Consider the following 24117-nt stretch of genomic DNA (forward strand, 5'->3'; position numbering starts at 1 on the left):
TGCCACCCCAGTCAGCCTCCAGTCCCCAGTCAGTCTCCTCCAAGCTCGGACAACACGTCGGTGCTCCCTCAGGCCACAGAGCGGACACCCAGCACCTCTTCGGTCTCCTCGGTTACCCTCCGGCAGCATAGCACCCCCAGCAGGAAGCCACCATTGCCCGTTTGGCCTTGCGAAATAAAAATAAAAATCAACAGCAACAACAACAACAGACTCCAAGATCTTTTCTGTTCTCATCAGCTTATTCCGTTATTTGTCTCCTCTTTGTATCTTCAAACCAGAGAGTGATACAAGTACTACTCCCTGCCTCAAACTGAAATCATTTTTTCTCTGATTTTTCCATTCAGTCTTGCAGCTTGGGAGGCAAACGGGGAGTTGATGTGTATGTGTACGTGACGTCAAAGAAACGGCTTTGCCACGGGTCAGGGCAACCCTGCTAGTTAGCTCTTAAAAATAAAAATAAAAAGTTTCATGAAAAAGTCAGTTGCTTGTCCAGGATTCCTTGTGCTGTTTGAGAGCGAGTCGGACATGTGGAGGCGACTGTAACCGCATTCCCGCCACAGAAGAAATTAGGCGGCGTGCATCCTGATTGTACAGTCATGTTACTGTACATTCTTGATGACGACACAGGCCAGTACCCTGTATACAGTAGGTATCGGCAAGAGTAGATAAACAAGAGTGTGCAACTCCGGATCTCTCCTGCACAATCTGCAGATACCCCCGCCCACGGCGGAATTTTTTGTTGACGTCACCTTTTTTTCAGAAACGCGGACTTTGCCGCAGAGCAGTGTGAGAGCACGTGCTGGGCACCGACCTTGTAGTGCAAAGCCCGGCCAAGTGCACGAGGGAAACCTCTCCAAAAGGCTCGCAGTGCGTGCGTCGTCGAAAAGATTACGTCAACAAAAAATTCCGCCGTGGGCCAACCCATCCGCGAGTTGCACACTCTTGTTTATCTACTCTTGGTATCGGTTATAGCGTGGGTGTTTGAAGAACGACTTTCTATTCTTATTTCCGATATTTCTTACACGCGATAAATCAAGTGTGACTTATCGAATGCATGTGCGCAGACACAGGATGGCCATCATACATACAACGCATCACTGCTGCGCATGCGGGTGTTCCATACGTTTGCCATGCGGCTATGCAGCATGGGATACATGACAACAACAATTGAACCTGCAGCATCAGTACGATGCAATGTGAGTCAGAGCAGAACTGCATTGGCCAGATGTTATTACTACTTAGTACAGGCGATACACTTTGTACTAATCTCAGTGCCGGTATGTTCTCAGTGGTATGTTCTCAGTGGTATGTTCTCAGTGGTATGTTTTGCTACACAAAGTCCATTCTTTCCACTATGCGATAACATTGCTTGTACACGTAAGAATAAATGTTCACTTGAAACCCATGTTATGATTATGAAAGTACATGTATGAGAGGTCATTCTTGTAAGCAGTATTATTCTTTTACACGACCACGCTATAACCCATACGCACTGTACATGATTGTATAGGTACTTCAGTACATTGTACTATTTTTTTTTTTTTTTTTTTTTTTACGAGTTGGCACCTATGAATTCAGGGGATGGCCCACGCCTGGTAAAAAGAAAAAGAAAGAAAAAGAATGTCTGGCACCTATGAATTCAGGGGATGGCCCACGCCTGGTAAAAAGAAAAAGAAAAAAAGAAATCATATTAACAAAGAAAACTAAAGAAAAAAGAATGTTTGGCACCTATGAATTCAGGGGATGGCCCACGCCTGGTAAAAAAGAAAAAGAAAAAAAAGAAATCATAACAAAGAAAACTAACTAATAGCGAAAACAATACAGCCATATAACAAGAGGTGAGGGTTAACCCAGACGACACTCAGCATTCACTAGAGCTGAGGGGCACTCCAGCTGCTGATCCAAAGGTGCTCGCCTGGATCGATGACCTCTTAAGCTTGCAATCGCCGATCTGATGAGGGCAAACCCTAGGCGGCAACGAAGGTGAGCCATCACCATGGAGAACGGTTCCTTCCGCTTCTCAGCCAGCATTGATGCAATGCGCTTGAGGAAAGCAGAGGCAGCCTTGCCTTGACCACCGGAGGCACAAAACACCAAGGGGACGAACGATGCCTTCTCTACTTCCCTAACACGCTCTTCATAGTGTCGCCGTTTCTCCTTCTCGTGCTTAGTGAACGTGCTGTTGAGGGAGGGAGCGGTGTTCGATCGGACAAAAGGGTTAAATACCCGGACATCAAAGAATGTCCTCTCGAAACGGCCGCCCCACACCCCGCTGGCAGCAACATCTAGGCGGGCGCCATCCTCGCTGATTGCAGTACGATACCTCATCCGTTCCCCGGAAAGTGGCTGGAGAGACGGCTCCACACTTACGTCATGTGCGACGCGTGAAAGCAGTGAGGCGGTGATGTCTCGCAGCTCGTTATGCCGGAGTGACGGATACCCTCCAATAGGGCACGACAGGGCATGCGCGGTGCTGAATGCCTGACCACAGACGCAGGTGGACGGCAGCATTGGGGGGACCCAGCCATAGCGAACATGGATGGCGTCGCGAAAGCCAGCCTTGCTGAGGGAAAAGCCGTGGACTTTCAGTGGCCGGCACGTGAGCCAATTGGAGGCCCCCTTCAGCGAAGCAAGCTCCACACAACGCTGCAATTCCTGTGAAGCGGCTGAGACGACATCCTTGGCGATGGTTGACTCCTTATTCCGCTGTCGGCTGCGGACTTCGGACTTCCTGTGCAGCGTAAGCTGCGTGACGTCGGGCAGGTAGGACATGCCAGAGAGGATTCCCTCAACCAGCGTTTGGGTGATGTGGCAGGATGAGTGGAACTGTTCTGCTAACGAAGAGACGATGATTAGTCCCAGGCCACCCAAACGACATGGTAGAGCCAGGATCTTCCGTTCGGCAGAGCCTGGAGAGGGGCGACCGAGGAGGGCTGGGAGTAGCAGGTGTACAACCGCCTGCTCCAAGGGCTCCAGCAGGGTAGCTGTGTACATGTACTATACAGGGTGACGGAGCCACTACAGCAAGGACGTATGTGTACAGTCATGTACATGTATGTGTACATGTATGTGTCAAAACACGACCAACTAGTCACCTATCAAAATAATATTCAAACCACTTCAGATTTTTTTCTGGCTCATGCCAGGTGCTGTCATGACATGCATGGTAAGTGACATGTACAATGCCAGGCTTGAAACGACCGTTGGGCTATCCCTTGGCGCTCGAATTAGTTGGTAGATTCTGCTTGGAGAGCAGTGAAATATTAATTGGCAGAACCATGCCAGAAAAATTACCAAATTCTGCCAATTAATAGCTGCGGGCATTTATATCTGCAAAGCGTTGATGCAATCATACTTCAAGTAGAACTCGCAAGCGGTCTACAAATACATAACAAGCCGGCGAGGGGACAATTTTTTTTCGAGAGAGACATGCAGGCCTCTTTTACAAAAATCCTATAATCGATAGAAATAATGTGTATGCACTCATGCCACAACACCAGAGGAACAATAAGTACGGATTTTAACGTCGGTTTCATGTGACTTTCATCAAAAGCCTTCTATAGTGCTAATTCTAGGATATCCGCAGTGTTTCTCATTATTAGATTTAGATCCGATATTATTCACTTGATTGTACCGTAAAAATAGTTGCTTTGTAGTCTAACTCTCAGAGTGACAACGATTTCTGATGAAAGTCACCTTAAAACGGCGTTAAAATCCGTACTTATTGTTCCTCTCGTGGTATGAGCGCGTATACGTTATTTCTATCAAAAATACATAACACATCACCACCTATCCCAGTTGCTCAAGCAGTAGCTACTTCAACAATGCTGCTGTTCTGTTCTCTGCCGCAAAACACATCCACCCCTCCCTTCTCCAAACCCTGGCGGCTAGCGCCATGCAGTAGCGCAAGACCAGCTCAGGAAATAAAACATTGCTACTACTAGCGCCTGCCACAGACCACAGCTTCATCGTTGAACAGGATAGTACACACACGCACGCACGCACGCACGCACGCACGCACACACACACACACACGCACGCACACCATTGGACGCCCATCGCCGGAGGCGATGATAGCGATGTGACAGCAGAAGCCATAGCAGCTTGTGCTGGGATTGCACTATTCAACAGATTGCAAGGCTGAAGAATTGACCGCCACTATTCAGCCTGGTCTACACCACACAGCTATGAAGTGACTTTTTCTGGCCAGTGAATCCCAGTGAATCCCACACGCACACACGCACACACGTTTATACGCACTCCGGCAGCTAAAGAATTGACTCGATTGAAGAGGAAAAATTGATAGTTGTCCACAACTTGGAGTTAAAATAGACTCAACGGTACTCCTCAGCACACCAGCGAGGAAAGAAAATCAAGGGAAAAAAGAGCGAAATATAGATACAGTCAACCAATATGAGTTCATCAACACACTCTGCGAGGCTTTCTACGGGGAAATTGTGCGCAATCGTGTGAAATTCAGGTCGCTCTAAATGTTACCATGGTGAAATTCAGGTCACTCTAGTGTAACCATGGTGAAATCCAGGTCTATCTAATGTTACCATGGTGAAATCCAGGTCATTCTAATGGTATTACTATGGGTCCGTATGGGAGTATGGTTGCACTGGCCAGCAGCTCACTGAAATTTGTATCGATACGCATCATCATCAATCTAGCAATATTACTACAACTACTTCTACTACTGAGAGAGCGCGAGGGGATGTGGGGAGTGAGAGAGAGAGAGAGAAATGGAAAGATGGAAACAAAATTGCACTGGGGAAGGAGGTGGGGTAGATATTAGAACACTATGGGGTGCAATTCCTGGTGCAGTGGGCGGGGAGGGGGGCATTAGTGTGTGGTATGCCACCATGGACAGCTGGGCCAGAGACAATCTAGAAACTAGATGCAGTGGCATGACAACGCACCGCACGGAACTCACTGTAGCGGGCTGACAGCATAGATCTCTGCGGCGCAGAAACTGCCGTAGCACAAGCGCGCAACGTTCTCAAGCCAAGCTCTGCAAATTACACGCCTTGTTTTCAAGCTATGGGGGGGGGGGGGCAGCATAGGAAGCGGGCGTCATATTGGACAGGATATCTGCGTCACAAAACGTAACTCGCGGTTAACTGAATAATCACTACCGACGAGGGAAAGAAAATTCTCAAGTTCAATTTTCAACAGCGTCGGTATCAGCAGCGTATCGCAGTTCACTGGCCATCTTCTCTCCTCTCAGGAACATGTCCGTCTCAAGGATATTCTGAAATTGCTCAACATCTTTGTAGTTCAGACAGAACGGGTTTTCGCAGTCCCGTTATCTGCACACACGAAGGTCACGTCGTCATGAGGACTCCTGTGGAAATGTGAAGTGCACCTCGAACCAGCAATGGCAGTCGAACAGCGTCGGGTGGCGTGGGTTCTCGTGTCCCCAGCTCGACGTCAGCGATATGCGGCAGTACTGGAGGTCCAGCGTCCGTGGCACGCCACCCTCGTTCCTCTCGTACCACCGTCGCACCTGGTTGGCGCGCGCCCGGTCGAATATCTTGAACGATCGGCCGCTCTGTATCTTATGCACCTTCTGCTGACCGCCAGGCTGGGATAACGTTGGACTCTGTACGTACACGGAGTACTGCGAGCGATTGTACAGATATACGGCCTGGAAGGATTTCCGCCAGAGCAGAAACCCGCGGCCGACCTTGCGCTGCCGATCCTCGACGCCGCGCGCCCTGTCGCGGTTGCGTATCGTGCGCAGGTTCAGCGCGTACACGCTGCTGGGGTCCGGAGTCGGCATGGCACTCTCCTCGTCGCCACGGTAGAAGACTTCCATGCGTGCCGCCGACACCTGCTCGATGCGGCCAACACGCGTGTTGAACTCGCCGTAGCGCACCATCATCCACGGGCTGCTGGACACGCTCCGCGTGATCACCGGCGTGTCCCGGCTGCAGCTCCGCCGAGAGCGCGCTCCTGTCAGTAACAACACACACACACACACACACACACACACACACACACACACACACACACACACACACACACACACACACACACATACGAAAGACAGCACAATCATGAATGAGGTCAAAATCAACTCGGGCGCTGAGCCAAAGCTCATAGCTCATATCCATGAGATCAAAACCGGTAGCATTTACAAGTCTACTAGAGGCAGAATGCATGGATCGCACCCCCCCCCCCCCCCACACACACACACATTTTACTACACTTCTAGTTGTGAAGATTGCGATGGACAGAAATCACTTCACAGTCCACTGACGGATTTACAAACATTGTAGGAATTTATTTTGCCCCGGTACATGGAGCTGAAATGACCCAAAAACGAGAACATTCAAAACCAATAGTAAAATGGTAAACCGCGGAACGAGTGGCGATAAAGAGGTTACGCAAACGAGATCATCGCATTATGCTTCGTATGCAGTGACAAGCCAGTGCTAGTTTTCATTCAGTGGCATACTAGTACTCTGTACTCGTGTGGGCGTATCACCTAGCTGCAGCTACTCATCACCTAGCTGCAGCTACTCACAGTCTCTAAAGTATAACTGTGATGTTACAGAACTGCCATTCGGTGGACTTCGCCATCTTGCAGGTGCAAGCGGGAGCTTTGCAGCATTACACAGAACAACTGCAATCCTGCAGTAAGGCAATACTTGCACGGGGCATGGGGCACGTGCCCCCCCCCCCCCCTAAAAATGTCGGTCTAGGTGACATAAGGACTATGAGCGACATGCACCGGCCATCCTACACATATGCGGTCGTGCACCCCCATAAAATGGGGGACCAGTTACGCCCCTGCCATACATTCTTCCACGGAACGCCAAGATCACATCCATAGTACACACTTTGACACTACAGTCCATTCATAAAAAGATGGGTCCTGGCTCTGGCGAGCTCCCGTATTTGGCGATTTTTCGTGATTTCATCGTACACAGTGCAGTGCTGCGAACTTTGAAATTTGAAAAAGGGTCCAAAAAGGGTGCCTGAACTGGGGTTTGAACCGCAGAATGCACTGTTGCAGGCGGGGTCAAACGGCCTGGATTTTGATGGTTTTTCCCAATTCAGTGCTTTTGGGGCAAAACCTGGCCGAAATCCTATTCTTGCTATGGCTTGCTTTTTGGACAAAAAAACTTCAGAAACATAATTGGAAGAGGATTCCATATGGGATTGCAGAAAAAAATTCTAAAAAAACTCAACGTTTGACCCATTTATGGCCAAAAGCTAGAAGTTCATTTTTTTCTGAATGGACTGTAGCACCGAAGTGCCATACGAGGTAAGTCACCGTCCCCACTTGCGGGGGGGGGGGGCGGGGGGGGAGGGGGGTAGAGGGTAGCCACAGCTAAATCCATGACCAGGACTAGCAGGAGGCCGTGGCCTGCATATTCTATTTTGTTTCCTACGCTAAAGTCGTGGCCTCCCTTCCTCAGCCTCATAAGTCTGGTATATGTAGTCACTGCATAAGTGGAAGCCCCCCCCCCCCCCCCCCAACACCAAGAAGTGGGTACACTCCATGTTCTGCTTCAAATACTTTTTTGAAAAGTTTCACAAGCAAACTTTCGTGCCCCCTCCCCCTTGCCATCATGACAGTGTGTGTGTGTGGGGGGGGGGGGGGGGGGCTCTGTTTACTGGTACTGCTAGGTTCTAACTCAGAGAAGAATGCTGTCATCTAGGCTGTGTCAAAACACACCATGTTCATGAACAGAGACAACTTTTTACGACTTTTGTAGCAACACATTTCAGATTCTTTTTGTACATATCAGCGTGTAGTTTGCGATGATTCCAACAGCATTTACGCGGAGGTTTCACAGTGGCCTCCTGGGATTGCTTCTCCAGCGTATTCCGGCACACCAGCTCTCTTATCTACGCTATCACTACGCTCCGTTAGATGTGCCATGTAAGGTAAACACCAGCAACCGCCAGCAAGTGTTTCCTGCCAAATTTCCTTCCTCGCTCTGTGTCCACGCCAGGCGAGTCTCGCCCAAAGCAACCCCCAGCAAGAGCTGTCCACTGGTCATGCCTGTTCAGCTCCGCGGATGGTGGCTGATGGTGTACAAAATTACAAATACAGTCCTACACCAAATACAGTTCTATACATGCCAAGAGGGCACAGGAGAGGGGGAAACAGACATGCAATGCATTGTGCAGGGCAGTATGGGGTGTGATGGAGCAGACCACCCGCAGGCATAGTGCAAGCTTGTAATCCTAGGCCAGACAGTGACAACTAACACACATTGTCACCCAACTACATGATTGCAGTACAACTTGCGCCAATGGGAGCTGCTTGCAAGCCCAATCCAGGAACTGAATTTCTACACTGGCACGGCGTTTAGTGTGTACAAGGAACATGTCCTCATCTAGTCACAGACGCGCGCAACATATGGAGAACTGGAGGCATAGTCTAGTCAACTGGGTTACAACCTGCCATACCTTGTAACTCACAAACGCACAGAACATGCCAGATACTGGATACACAAAGCCACTAAAATAATAGATTTCAGTCACAAGGACGCCATACCGGGGCCTGTACAAACACATAGGGCGATGGCCTGCCACCACGACAGGAACACCGACCAGGGAAAACAACTAGCAATGAGTACAAAACGAAATGAAGCAATACGAATACGTTACAATACGCGCCTGTAACGTATCGCTGTTGTGCACAGCAGTGGCGCTCCACCACCAAGGCAAGTGGGGAAGGTTGCCGGCCTGCCACTCACATGCCAATGCCAGGTGAACATTGCCAACACGCCCAACACATTGCCCTGAGTCGGCGAACAAGATGGTCAAACCCGACAGCAGGGGAGTAGGGGTGCCGCCAAAAAGAAACGTTCTCCCGACCATGCCCAGAGGGATATAGGATGCACCCCACCAATCACAGGCACCGACACATTAACATATTTACACCCTGATAAGATTTTCACTGCTAGCATCACCGCTGGGAGTTATCACGGCAGGGGAAGGGGCAGCCATCACCCGATCAGTGAAACAAAGGTGGAATTGTTATGGGTACTACTAGTAGTAGTAGAGACGCACAGTAGAAGCAGCAGCTTGCTACAAGACCAGATACTGTTTCAGCACTTATCACCTCCTCACACTACAGCTTGCTGCACTCAACAGTAGGGCAGTGTTACACTCTAGAGAATGCAGAGTAGAGATAGGATGTGCAGTGTGCTGGACATCTCCATACATCTAGTTGCACTTCTCTGACACTAGAGGTATTATCACTAGCCTAAAAGTAGTAATAGTTGAAACCTTGGATTTTTAGAGATTCCTTGGCCATACAGAGAGAGAGAGAGAGAGAGAGAGGGGCAGAACAGCCCGTTTGTAATCTTGCAAAGGCCTGGTGAAAACCTTGCTCTCATCCAACAACCCTTTGCCTAACCAGATAACTGATGTAAGCACAACAAAATTCCTGAGAGAAACACTTCAAGGAGTGATTCCGGCACATAACACACACCCAGCATCTTTCCCACTTGTAGCTCCGGCCAGAATCCCAAATGAGCATTTCAGCCTTCAGGTGTCAGAAGTGGAAGAAATTAGAGCTGCTGCTGCTGCTATCCGTAGTGATTTACTCCCCATCCAGGTATACACATGCCGTTAGTGGACGCAACACTTATGTCCGTGCACTTGGCCGAGCCATTAGCAGCACTCCCTGGCTGATGGTCCAACAATGCTCTGAATGACCAGCGGATTGCCAGCATCTGCTGCTCCAAGAGGCATCCCTTGTGATCCTGATGCCACCCAAGCACCCTGCGAACCATTATCTGCGTCAAGATAGTCACGCTGCATTCTCCTGGAATGCCAGCCAGCAGCACTCTGTGTTGCCCCACTGAACTCTCCTAAGCAGGCACTCACACCGACCAGCAGGTCATCCCCGCAAACACACGGAGTATAAGGGCCCAGCAGATACACACTTTCAATTCATCATCAACTCCCAAGGCCAATTTCCTAATGGACACAAAATGAAATTTCTTTCCAGGTGTAAGTGTAAGGGATTGGCAGCAGAACGCAAGCTGGAAATTCTTCCTAATTTACTCCATTTATGACAGGAACAAATCAAATGCAAGCCCACACTGTCAACCACATTCCAAAGCATCAATGTGTCAGGACGACCAGATTGAGCACCCAGGCTTGGGGAGTATTTTCTCCTAACTGGGTATCAGCGCATCCATGCCTGTTTTGAGTGTAGATTGGTGATCCCATCTTGACTCCTGACTTGTCAAGACAGCAGAACAAGCCTGTCAACTCGTGAACGCTACGTGCTGAGCAAGGCATCTTGGCCCCAGCTCAAAACGCGGGACAGTCCACTATCATTAGTCATTGTATTTTTGTAGACAACATCTTCAGACTTCACCGCACTGAAAGACCTCTACTCGCACACGATTTATTTGTACTACAGTACATCGCGTGTTCAACTACATGTAGGAACAGTTCAGCGGCAGGCAAGCTGTCAGCGCGGCACGTGGACACAATCTTTTCACAATCTTGACTCGACACACCGCAGCAGGACGTCCGAGTCGTGAGCGCAGCTTCACAGCCAGCCCAGCACATTGCCACACAGCCCAGGCGCAGGATTCTCTCTTCATTGAGCCGTCAGCACGGGCACAGGACCAGATTGCGTCTTTGGCGTGTGTCGAGTCGGCTTCACACGTCCCAACAGCAGGTCGAGCATACAGTGCACGACCCTGATTGCTCCGCTCAAAGCAACGACAACGGCGCACAGTAAATCTACACACTACGAGTCCGAGCATTTCGACGAGTTGGCAACACGACCCAACGCAACACTACACAGACAGTCACAGAGCTAAAATTTTCCTGCACCACTCAAAATATCATAGGCAACAAAACATGATACGCAAGCATTTTTTGGAGTAGCTCACCTGAGCTCCGACTGTCGGTTGTCAGCGACGAATATTCGGCGCTATCGGCAGTTAGCGACGCTCCGAGATCGGACACGGATACGGAGATGGCAGAGTCTCCGGACGCGCCACCGGACGACGGCAGCGCGACTGTCTGTACTGCTCGCCGACCTGGAGTATAGCAGACACACACACAGTACACGCGCGCACGCACAAGGAGCGACACGAAAAGATGTTACGAGATGTACTAGTAACCACAAACACACCACTGACTGTGGTTCAGTGCGGAGCTGCGCTGGGCCAGCATGCAGCAAGCCGCAGACTCTAGGAGCGTTCCCCCACCAGCATACACGGGCACTCACAAATTACAAGAGACATGTCAATGAACCATCCTCTTCCACCTTGCGCCGAGATGGCCAACACGTTCGTTCGCCAACTGGAATGAGCTCGCACTCCCACAGTCTGCGTGCACACCGCAGCACACAAGCAGCCAGCCCCCCGTCCAGACCCATCGCTCATCTAGCACAAGTCCAGACGGGCAGACCTACACACGCACACACCGAGTGCTACTGTGCATTAGTGCAAAGCTGCAAATCACAAACGACCGACGACCGATCGTCCCGCACAAGCCGTCTGGAACATCGCCGAGGGCATCACACTGTCAGTCAGTCTAAATGAGTTTTCGTAGCAGAGCGGCACGCAGCACATACATGCTTCACAGTATGAGACAGTCCGCGAGTCAGTATCATTCTGTTTGACTTTGTACATCGGCAAGAGTCATCACGCACAGACACACACACACGCACACAACTGGGGCTCACCATGGTGGTCGGGTAGAGTTGTTCGTTCCGTATTCCACAGAGTCCTGCCATCACCACCTGGCCTCAGTGGCTCTTCCTCTGAGCACACGAACACACACGCACACGCGAGCGCGCCCAAAAATTCAAGGACAGCACATATCACGCTGTTGGAGCAAAACAGACACGCATACACGTGCCGTCACTCACACAAGCACGCAAAAACTCCGCGTACACGCACCGATCACCCGCGATGCTGCGCATAGAGTTCGCTAGAAAACAATTTACTCACATTTCACGAACATGCTGAGCAGCAGTACAGTGTTGGGGTGGAGTGGTGTGTGCGCCACGACACGATCGACTCGTAAACTGACAAAAATGTTTGCAAAGTGTGACCGACGACAGAGGCGTATGAATCAAACACTGTCCGTACAGACAAGAGAAGACGCATCGCCAGCGAGATGGTCAACTCCTCGCCTCGACAGGGCTTCACATCATGAATTTTTGAGAAGCACTTGCACACACACACACGCGCGCGCACACACACACACACACACAGTTACAGACACGCACGGAGACAAACACGCACGATCCGACACACACGCACGCGCGCATGCCGCGTCAAGACTCACCAGTAGGTATTGCTCTGGCGAAATGGTATGGACTGCAGCAAACAAGTCCATCAGAACGCCCTGCACTGCTCTCGCCACCACTCGGGCAAACAGCAGCCTCCTGATCCAAGCGATGCAACTCCGCAGTACTCTCCAAGTCTGGCCAACGAAAGGCGCGCGCACAGAGCAACTGTGGGGACATTTGCTGGCCTGCTACTACCGAATCCTCCTGCGACACCAGCCAACAGTGTCTCTCCACATCGCCATTGCGCAGCGAGGACACGTAGTCCTTCACCTCCCTGCCATCACGACTCTTCAGCAGAGCTTTCCAGGACTTGTGCGCCGCCTCCTGCCACTGGCGCTGCTCCGGCGTGCACTCGCTACTGCGCTGATCCCACAAATCGCGAATCAGCGAACCCTTCTTGAGCGACAGCATGCTAGAAGCGGCGCCTCATTCACCTGCACCACGCACAGCAGCAGCAGGTTCTTGCTGGAAGCAGGTATTGCGCGCTGAACTCATGAAGGAACCGATCCGACTGGACACTTCTCAGCTCTTGCTGGTGCTGATGTAGAAGATCACCGTCCAACTGCATCGCTTCTTCGCGACCAGTACGCATGCAGTGCGCATCCGTTACAGCAGGCAGTACTCCTGAGGTCTGCTGCGCCACCATTGCAGCCAGCACCAGAAACACAACACACCAGATGAGCGTGAACTCAGCAAGCAAGCCAGCTTTTGACCAAGCAGCCAGCTCAGGCGGCCAGCAGCAGTAGCAGCAGCTCGCTCTCTGTATGAACCAAACTGCTGCCTGCCTGCCTTGGCTTTCACTGCTGTTGCGCTGCTGCTGCTATGCTGCGCTCTTCTCAGTCCAGACACGTCGCGGGCTGCTAGTGCATTGGTTTGCCAGGCCCTGCCTGGTATGGCAGCACGCTGCTGCTACACACTATGCGCCAAAGCATGTACAGCAAGAGATGACCAGCTTGGCCAGTTTACAGTGCGCTCCCCTCCAGACGTGTTTTACGTGAAACACATATGTTTCGACGCTGATTGGTGCGCTAGGCACGTGACCGTCCTTTGCACTGCCTTGTCACCACATGGTATGTAGCCCAACGCAGGTGCTGGTCGACCGGTATTTGCGACAGAGTGAGACGCTTTCCGACGCTCGACACCACACAGCCTGCACTGGATCTACAGCAAAGAGAGAGGTACAGAGTGCAGGCAGCAGCTTCCTTCCTCTCACAATCTTTCCCCCGCTCGCTATCTGGCCTGACGCTCGCAGGGATGCATGCATGCAGTCGCAGCACATGAGCACGGGCAACCGCTGATGAATGGTGTGCAAGATAGAGAGAAAAACGGCCGAATTGCAAGATGTGGAATATCGTTTGTGTCGGTGGTTTGTCGTCGACACGTTGTTGAAGAACACTTTCCAGGTTGAATCCATCTCCGTAGCATGTGGCAGAATGATATCTGTTGTTTAGCGATGGTGGGGAAGGATTATCTGCGGCTGTGGTATTTCGGACGTGACGCTAGCAGCTTCTGCATTCGACCATTTCGTGAGTAAAAACGTGTGTCCTCGTTTTATGACCAATCTGGTGTCTTTTCTTGTTTGATATGCGAGTATGAATTGGTGTTGAATGCTGCATATTTCTGTCGGAGTAATGCTCGGTGATATGGGAATGACGGGGAAGGAGCACATGTGACGCTCGTTGAAAGTAGGACATGTTTCCGTGCTGGTAGTGTTGTACAGCAATGTGTTGCTTCTGCTGTGTTCGTACTGCGTCGTCTTCTGTCGTTCTGACTCTCTGAGTTGCTGGTGCCACGAAGGCCGGAGAGACGGGCCGACAGGCAATCTGGGCAGTTAGCGTAGGACGTGTCTGTTCGCAGGCAGGTGGTGGTGTCGCGGCCTGGTGCCCTGTGTGTTGCTAGCTGGTTGTGTCACACACAGATGCAGTGTGTGTAGATCTACGACCGTGTGGATCTTGCTTTTTGATCTAGTACTGCCAGTGTGTGCTCGTAGAATCTACTAGTCGTAGATCTAGTAGATCTACTGGCCGGGCCAGTTCTGTTGTCTGTAATGAACATGGCTGCACACAGGTCTTCGGGCCGGGTTCGGGTGAAGGCTTGTCCTTGGCCCTACGACCCTAGTCTTTGAAGTTTGATCGCGTGTGTGCGCGGGGGTCCAAAAAAGACGACATCGATCAGCTTGTGTCCAGTCAGTTAGTATCTGGTTATAGATATCAGTGTGGGCTTCTCCTGGATTTAGCCCAGTGCCAGTGTGTATGTCAAGTTTTCTTGACCATCCAGATGATCAATCGCATGTTGTCGCAACTGGTGACTTTTCCTCCAGTGTGCTCTGCCGCCCGACTCGTTGGATGCTTTCATCTCCTCCTCGGTGCTCGTGTCACTGATTATGTGGAGTGTGCGTTCGAGAACGGTTGTAAAGCTGGTGCAAGGGACGCTCGCGGATAGTTCCCAGCTTTGCAGCTGGCGGCGAGCCGACACGGCGACAGGCAGCGAAACCTTGTGCTTGTGGATAATCCTGGCTTGACCTCGCGGCCTCTCTCACAAGCACGGCTGAAACCTGGGTCGGGGCGCTCTGCGACACATTGACCTGTCGATGTCGATGGAGTGCCGTCGCTAGCGCTATTTACGCGGCATTCCCATGCTATGTTCAGGTGTGTTCAGACATAATTTTGACTGACCAGTACCAGGTATACTGCTACTACTAGTACTAGTACTAGTCACTACTAGTACACTACATGTCGACTATTATTAATTTTTTTGTATGAGTGTCACTGAAATCCGTGCCTGATGGTGAGGCGGTGCTGTGACAGACAGCGCGAGTCGCGAGTAGAATAGAACACGTTTTCGGCGTGAGTATGAGTCCAGTGTTGTGCCTGCATGGCCGCGGTGTAAAACACCGACATGAGTGTATGATATGTGGCACGAAAGATTATCGCAGTGGCCGGTCGAACTCAAAGACTTGCAAACTGTCCTGGCGTTGACTGTGGACATGGACACGCTCACCCTGTTCCTGTCGTGCCGTTTGGCGTTTACACGGCGGCCTGTAGCCCAGATGGTCATGTCAGCAGGAGGCAACGAGGTACATTTCAGACGTTGCCACACCAAAAAATTATCTACTGCTCTATGCTAAAAAGAGTGCCGAAATGCTGCGAATATATTATGACTTTCTGCGGGGCCAAACAGGGTCAGGGTGGCTTCCTCGGGATCGGGCGCTCCTTGCGCAAAGGAGAAAGATTTGTAGCGCATTGTGTTTGACTCGTCGACTGGCATGTATATGTAGCTGCACGACAAGTGACAATGTGTAAACATGGTCGCAGCTCTCTGTGATGGCGTTGCGTTTCCAGCTTCCCCGTGTGTAGCAAGGTGGTCGACTTGTTCAGGCCAACTCGAAGAGGAAGTGTTCTGGAGATCGATGAGCTTGTGTAGAACAAGTGATCGAGGAGTAGAACATTGACGGCTGCTGCTGGATATAGTCGCCACGTGAATTCCTCAGGACGAAAAATGTTTATAAGCCATGTATCAAGGTGGAAGTTGCTGCACGCCACCTGTTCTGAACAAGCAAGCGGTCAAAAAATAATTGAGTTTTTGATAGACAAACGCACTTCTGGAGTTCTGTGCACGAAGACACTGACTGTTGTCCCCAATCGTGTGCATTCCTGCATTGGGATCTTTCGGCTCCGCTAGCACTAGCAGCAACGCGCACCTCGCATCACACTTCGTTGATGGCACAGGAAATGCCACACTTCATGCACAAGCGCCTTGGTGTAACAGCTGGTCGTTTCTTTCTCGCCTGGGTGTGAATTGTTGTGTAAAAGCTCGAAAAACACCGAATTACGATGTTGCAAATTTCGCCTGAACGGATGTAACTCAATGTAGGATATCACCACCCTTGTGTAAGTCAGATTTCATGTGGATTCACTTAACTTATTCCTTCCCTATGCCCCCAAACCACAGCTAAGTTCTGCAAAAAAGTGAAGTTCAAGCGTCCAATACGCAAACTATTTTCCGTCATATGGGCCTTAAAAGAAGTGACGTATCAAGGCGCGAAATCTGGGAACTATTTTCCACTATAGTTTTGGACATTGATCCTATGAAATGCCGCTCTGGATGTTTTATAACAATCTAGTAATTGTGTAGGTCAACTGTAAATAACCAAGGTGGCGACAGATTGAGTCTTGTAATGGGATGTAGTTTGGGACATTGTGCATGTACATGTGACACTCCTGGTAATGCAGACATCATGATGGTGTCCTTCTGCCCTGAAGGCTAATATGTTGTAATGTGACGAAGGTCCACTCAGGTAGATTTCATGCCGCTCTGTGGCCTTGGCCTGAGCGAATCTCAACTTTCTCCCCCTGACCCAGCTGGGACGTGACCAATTGTCACACAAGTGTCCTGTTTTCCTGCACCACTGAGAGTGACATGTTTTGCACTTATCCGCCCCGAGATTGCTGTTGTCACAATCCTCCTTCTCCCTTCAGTGCAAAGTCAGAGCCGTGCCACATTGGCCGAGATAGTATAGGTTTTGTGTTTTCTCAGTGTGGAAACAGTCCAGCGGGAGCAGGGAGCGGGGAGCACACAATGGAGAGCACACAATGGAGAGATCATCTGTAGACGTCTATACAGTGACACTTTGATTGCTTCAATGTTTTGTCTTTTTGTCAATAGCTGGTAGGAACTGACAAGGCAGTGAAAGTACTGTCGGTATCCCGGCACTCAAATCTGAACTACTTAACGCCCCATACCTATGACCATAATGCACTGCATTGAAGTTGAATGCTTTCTGTGCTGCAACTTTTATCATAGCTTCAGTGGACTAGAGTGGATATCCTATTTTTCTGGCTGTAAGTCGGCCTTTTATGACCAAAAAATGAATTAGAAATAGGTTACTTGTAGTCGACTTGCAGCCGGGGTTTTACCACTACTCAAGTCTACTGATCATTTTGTTCTACCACTACTCAAGTCTACTGATCATTTTGTTTTACCACTACTGATCATTTTGTTTTACCACTACTCAAGTCTACTGATCATTTTCATATTGAACTGGTAAATCCAGGCTCCAAGTATTGGGGGTCGACCTATCTGGTATCGACTTATAACCGAGGACGGCTTATAACCGGCAATGCACGGTAACTGAACTGATGGAACATACGTGGACCTATAGGGCTTGAAAGTGCTACGTCACTCCATAGCAATGGCATAGCAACAATTTGAAAAATTCGAAAACTGGATCCACCTGGATCCAGTTTTTGTATGGATCCAAGCACATTTCAAGCGGTCTCACTCACAGCAAGGTGATGTTGCCAGTGAAACTGACTGATTTGGCTAGTGGGGGCGGGGTGACAACTGGTGGCGAAGTAAAAGTTACACCTGCATACGACATGAGTGGGTTGCTATGCACCCACATACTTAGGCAATAGCAAAGTCACACCTTAGTGGATCCAAAATAGAAATCTGATGTCAATTTACTACTCCCAGGCCGTTTTTGACGTCATCACTTTCAAGCCCTATTGTAATTGCTGATAAAACCCCTATCGGTTCAAACTCGGTCAATACTAGCAATAGTTACTTTCTTTCTATCAACATGGGTTGCAGAATCCTGCAGACTTGCAGACAGTTATGGACGGCAAATGGCCTAGTGTAACTGGCTTGCGTTGGTGTTGTATGGGACGAGAATGGATGTAGCGTTAGTCTAATACTGTAAAACACGATGTTTTCGGTGTAACTTTAATTTCGGTGATTTCGGTAGAGAAAGCCAGCACCTTAATTTAGATTACACCTAAAAGGCACCAGAGTATTTCCTGCACACTGTATGTGCAGGAAATGCTGGTCACCTAAGTCTAAATTACACCTGAAACCTGGCACTTTAGTGGCATTTCCCTGACACCGAAATTTAAATACACCTAAAATTACATGTTTTACAGTACTTCAAGTTGCTTTTTGGTATTGCGAACTTGGCCGGGAACAGATCTACTAGTAGATGGCGGACAATTGGATCTTAGATTTCAGTTTGCCCTACAATGCCTCTGAGTTGCTCTTCCTACTTTTCCAGGGCTAGTTTGGGACAAATCTTGATTCGTATCAATTTAAACTCGTTGTCTTGGGATTCGAGTAGTTAGACTGGGATGAAGAGGAGCATGATGAGTGCTCGCTGCTTTGGTGTGCAATGGCTTGCAGTTTGTGCGGCAAATGCACCTGTAAATCATGAGAATGTAATTTACAGGGTTCGTACAGGGTATGGGAAAGTATGGAAGACACTGCAGGTGTTTTCCACACCTTGAAAGTGTATGGAAATTGCCATGATGTGTCTTTAGTTTAGAGCAGTTTTTTAGTTCTCCCAACAACTAACTTCCTTCACACCAGCCTGCTCCCCCTCCCCCTGAAGAAGAGTAGACTAGCAGTAGGATGGTAATCTGCAGTAGCAGATTGGTACTCATCGTAATACGCAATCATGATTATGATGATTGTGGAGCAGATTGGCAATGCCCAGGGCCGCCTAGTGACCCTACATGTGTGATTGTATTGTATATCCTGTTTGTGTGTGTGTGTATGTATGTGTATGTGTACACCAGCAGAGATACTGGTGTTTAGTGCTGCCCAGCTAATGCCCTGTCTGGCTGTCTGTACTCCTAGGCCCTGGGGTGGAGAAAAATCTTGTTTGTTTACATAATCCTGGGATATATGGAAGCATGATTGTGTTATCAAGGCATATGTAGATAGCACTGCACTCTCCATGCTGTATTGTTCGAGTCTTGTGTTCAGTGTGAGCATGTATGCGGGTGTTCCTTCCTCTACTCCGCAAACTGACAAACTGAAAGATCAAAGGAGGAGTGTAGTAATGGGGTGATGTTTTGAATTGTGTTTGTGGTTTGCGTCATGTCCCCCAGGCCACACTGATCTCTGCATTCTATTGTTTTGATGCCAAGTGCTGGAATTTGTTGCTGTGGGTGGGCCTCTGCCTATCCCAAGTAATGCCACTCGATCTTCATCAGAATCATCACCTACTCCAGGTGTTGTCAGCGGCCATTTTCAACTGATTTATTTGTTCATAGCCAAAATGCTCCTGTTTACGAAGATCTCTATGATTGCACCATCGCCTCGCCCCCTGTTGAACTGATGTACGCTAGCTCTTCCTTCAGATGGCATTTCCGCCCCTTCTCCAGTGCAAACCTTATCTAAGCTGATTGTCAAGCGTTGGCGGATCTGACCACAGGGTTTGTAGGTGGCGCTGCTGCGGATGAGAGAGGCCCAGGTGTTAGTGGGGACTTGGCTTTTCTCTTCTTTTGTCCCTTTGTGAAGGTTGCCGCAATCCAGTGGCGTGCTTTCAGAGCACCCTGCTTCCATGGCTGCACCGGTAGCCTAGAGGTAACAGTCGACTTGTGTCTATGTCAGGGTACTTGCCACGTGGGATGACTTGGACAGTGGCTGGACCCTGGCTGAAGAAGGGACCATCTGGGTGCAATGTGGGAGTTGATTACCCAATTACAGCCGTATGTATGGAGTGTGTGTCCCAGGCCGGTTTAGTGATGATTTGCTTCCACCCAGCACCCAGCCCGTCCTGCTAAGCTGTGTGCTGGCACTGTGTGGCACAGTGCTCGGCAGAGTTCAGGGTGTGCAGCAGGACTGCTGCTCAGCTATTGCAGTGAAGTGTGCTTGATCAAGTACAACGACGTAATGGTTAGTTAGTTGATGTTTCCTGTCTGAATGATGCCCATGCTGTGCTCTGCCTTGGGCCCACTCCCCTGCTGTTCATACGGTGTGTGGCCATAGTGTTGGCTATGCATGGATGGCTTTGCAGCACTGCTGGTCCTTACATAGTCATGAGCCCCCATGTCCCAAGTATGTAAGTAATAGTTGTTGGGATGCAGGCAGCTCCGCAGTCATGGTTATCTGTGTGTATCCTGGCTTGTTTGTGCTAGTGGAATGTGCATTTCCTGCCCGACCTTGTGCACCAGATGCTACGGTTATAGCCTATTGAGAAACCTTCCTGTTCAAACCTAAGCACTGTGACCGAGCGGTGTGGTGTGGTGTGCCTGTTTGGGTCACACTCAGCACATTGTGCATTGGAGTTACCCTGGCTGTGGTGTGCACTGTATGTGTGTGTGTGTGTGTGTGTGTGTGTGTGTGTGTGTGTGTGTGTGTGTGTGTGTGTGTGTGTGTGTGTGTGTGTGTGTGTGTGTGTGTGTGTGTGTGTGTGTGTGTGCCACCTCCCATGGCGAGAACAATGGCGGTCAAGTGGGGGTCTTCCTCAGCTTCCTGCAATGACATTATAAAGCTGAGTGTGGCCATGCTCCGGCGCTGGTGTGAACAAACTGTGAATTGCTGGTGCACAGGACTAGGGCCAGTAGGGGTCAACTCCTAACGTTTATAACATAGTGTATAGTGTATAGGGCCAGTGGCAGGGATGTACTGGTTGCATCTCAGTGAGTCACCATCACCCACCCTGCAGTAGCTCAGTACACAGCCACAGGGTATAGCACACAGGCTAGGAGGGGACGATGTACATGTACATGACTGTACTGGTGTTGGAATACTAAACAAATAGCATTAATTTGATGCAGTTTTGCATGGAACACAGTGGAACTTCAGTATAGCAGGATTCCCTGGATAGAACATGCTTTTTTGCACATTAATTGGATACAGGGTACTTATTTTAGGACTCTGGGAATCCTTTCCCCATCATTTGACCTCGGATGTTGAGTACATCAGCTACACAAGAGAGATTGGAAGCTGTGTCGCAACTCTGAGTTGCACATAATTACTACGATCATCAGGCAACTGATGGCTCCGAAACGGGCAGCCTGAACATAAGGGGAAGCAAGGTGGGAAATACTGAGGGGAACCATAGCATACCAGTAAGGTGCAGGCGAGAAAATGCTTAGTCTTTAGACTTGGAGTACATCGGCTATACAGTATAGAGTATATGTCCCCTGGCTGGAGGTATGTTATACTGAAGTTTGAGTATTGAAGTTTCTCTCAGTACGTAGTGGAAAGGACACATACCACCCAGAACTACATGTATTTAGCGGGGAGAGTTTGAAAGTAAGTTTTGTAAAGGAGTTCAACCCTGTACAGACCTCTGTTGTGAATCGAATGAATGATGCGAATGTTTCTGGGGTTTTTTTAGGCTGTGGTCTAGACATTGGTAAATCCCGCCCTGCTTTGATTTCCCCCGTGTGTGTGTGTGTGTGTGTGTGTGTGTGTGTGTGTGTGTGTGTGTGTGTGTTCCTGATTGTGTTTGATTGGGTGTTGTGCAATGTGGACAATATAGCATTTTTTCTGAAGAACATTGTCTCCCCTTCCGTGTAGATAAAGCTGGTGATTTTTCGTGCCCATACGTGTGTGCTGTGCATTATAGTTGTGTTTTGTGACAGTATTTGTGACATACTCCTCCATGTGCTTTGGGATGTCATTCGGTGTCTGCGGGCGAGCAGCCGGAGAAACACGGCGGCTGAATGTGTCAATTTGTGCTAGAACGTGCGTACACGGCCCACGTTGAAATACAACATGTGGTGTGTTGCTCCATCCTTCTCCGGGTGTTCTGGTGTTGAGCACTCTAGGCTATCAGGGAATTCTCGCTATTGTGGTGTGCCTTGCGTGGACGTAACATGTGTGTTTGTGTCGGTGGACCATCTGCTGGTCCTTGTGGCTTCAGTGTTACAGAGTAACACTGCTCGTGTAGGTCCTGGGCCTGAGAACTGTGCCAGGGAGTAGATTATGTACTGGTGTAATCATGGTATTATGTACTGGTGTAATCATGGTATTATGTACTGGTGTAATCATGGTATTATGTACTGGTGTAATCATGGTATTATGTACTGGTGTAATCATGGTATTATGTACTGGTGTAATCATGGTATTATGTACTGGTGTAATCATGGTATTATAAAACCCAATACTAGTACAATACTAGTATTAGATCCTAGTTGCAACGCTGACGCCGAGACCTCTGGTCGGTTGAGTTGCTCCCAGCACATCAGCACGTCGTCCCTACATCCCCTATGTTTTGTCCTTTTCCTCGTTTCTTTTTGTTCTCCACCTGTTTTCCAGTAGGGCTGTGTCAATAGTAAAACATATTTTAAAAAAAAGGTAAACAGTGTCCTCTACCTTGTTTCATGCTGTCAAACTAACAACATGGTATACCGTATTATCTCCAATATAAGCACAGTCTCCAATAATAGCACGTCTCCAATAATAGAACACCTTGGGGCGGCATTCAAAAAATAAAGTGCTCAGTCTCCATTATAGGCACATTGTGTAAATTCATTATCTGTACCGGCGAAAAAACCCTAAAATGTGTTTGTCTGACATGAATTTGGCCTGGCAACATGCCTCTGAAATGAGGTTGAGATAATACGTTAATCATGTATGGTTCAGACTTTCCGATCGTGGTAGTGCCCCCCCCCCCCCCCCCCCAGCACATAGTGCAGTGACGAGTGGAAGAATACCGTACTGTCGGTCGCTGAAGAACTGGGAGGTCAGCCTCGTAGCCCGGACCGTTCTTATTTTCATTTTCATGTCTATGTGCAGTAGAGTCACCTTGCATATATCACTATGCTGTGCTTGGTGAAATTCGAGCCTGTCTGTTTTTTTCGGCACTAAGTTCTCCGGCACCCAACAGTAGTGTAGTGAAATTCCTTCAGAGGCAGAGGCAACACTAGACTAGCCAAGTTACTAAGCTGAAGTGCTACACAGTATAAAACGGCGAACAACTAGAAAAGAATATGGCCGTTCTCCCCGCAATAGTGCACTGGCCGCATATGAAATCCGATCACACGAATAACGAGGAGTCGTGTAAACTGTTTGTATTTGTATTTATGGATTCTCCGCAGGCCTTAGCCTAAATCGAGGGAGTCTCCGTTCAGGGCAGTGTTTGCACTGCCCCCCTCCCCGGCTATAAATCTGCCAGGAAAGAAGAGCTAGGGGAAGTCATCTACTAGCTGACATTTGACTGTAGCCACAACTTTGTATAATATGCTTTGAACTGAATTCATGTGCCAAGGACCGACCTGCTCACCAAAAGCGAAAATAACTAACTTGCCAGCACAAGTTGAATATTTTGGAAGCCATTTATCAGCGTGTTTACAAGCCCAACTTGTTCAAGAAACGTTTCGTGACCTTCAGAGCAGCCAGGCTACCCCTTTTGTTCTATGTGTGTGAAATGTATTACCACCTAAAAGTAAAAAAAAGAAGTAAATATCGTGTCCGTTCCCCAACGGAACTCACGGTGGCCGCTAACACCCAGTACCCCCCCCCCCCCCCCCCCACACACACACACACCTAAAGTTCACCAAATGTTGAGTTGTACAGGACTACACTACATATCAGCGGGAATAACAGCGGCTTGCCTAGCTTTTCAAAAGCTTTCATCATTCATGGACGGAACTTTGACCGGCCGGATTCCCCTTTATATTCCGAGTTGGACGGAAATATTCACTGGTTAAATTGTTTGCATAACAAGTCATAATACCAGTATCATCAGTCTCGTAGTCGACTATGCAGAGGCATGACTTGCTGGCTTACCTGTTTGAAAACAGGATAGAGAACCAAACTTGATCGCACCAACTTTCACTAACTAATTAGTATCACTAGTTGGTGATATACAACCGGGCTACCAGTGACAAAAGATATTATTAGCTGTCACTTTGTCACTGTGAGTTTGGCTGTGCTACTGATTCTGCGAACTGGAGTAGACACACCACAGCATGGACTGTACTTCCAACTGTACCTCTACTTGGACATACACTGCTGTCGTCACTAGTCCACACGGACCCTGGACAACTTCTATAACCGATCTTCCACTTTGAGTGAGTACCGATCCACCG

The 24117-nt window shown here is 49.1% G+C and overlaps 1 protein-coding gene across 1 annotated transcript; it reads right to left on the reverse strand.

Moving 5' to 3' along the window:
* Positions 1-4281: 4281 nt before the first annotated feature.
* LOC135827815 (mothers against decapentaplegic homolog 6-like) lies at positions 4282-13144 on the reverse strand. The gene is made up of 4 exons (XM_065340243.1): positions 12292-13144; positions 11684-11761; positions 10884-11033; positions 4282-5958 (listed from the first exon to the last, which is right to left on the reverse strand). Exons 1-4 carry the CDS (start codon positions 12704-12706, stop codon positions 5336-5338), a joined length of 1266 nt encoding a protein of 421 aa, XP_065196315.1. The 5' UTR covers positions 12707-13144; the 3' UTR covers positions 4282-5335.
* Between the last annotated feature and the right edge of the window lie 10973 nt (positions 13145-24117).

This window comes from Sycon ciliatum, chromosome 12 (genome assembly GCF_964019385.1).
Source record: "Sycon ciliatum chromosome 12, ocSycCili1.1, whole genome shotgun sequence".
Taxonomy (NCBI): Eukaryota; Metazoa; Porifera; class Calcarea; order Leucosolenida; family Sycettidae; genus Sycon; species Sycon ciliatum.

Coding starts and splice junctions, on each gene's coding strand:
- LOC135827815 (XM_065340243.1), bottom strand. CDS start 12,706: ATGCTGTCGCTCAAGAAGGGTTCGCTGATTCGCGATTTGTGGGATCAG. Junction 11,762..12,291: donor CGCCAGAGCAATACCTACTG/GTGAGTCTTGAC, acceptor TCGTGTGCTCAG/AGGAAGAGCCACTGAGGCCA. Junction 11,034..11,683: donor AACTCTACCCGACCACCATG/GTGAGCCCCAGT, acceptor GCTATACTCCAG/GTCGGCGAGCAGTACAGACA.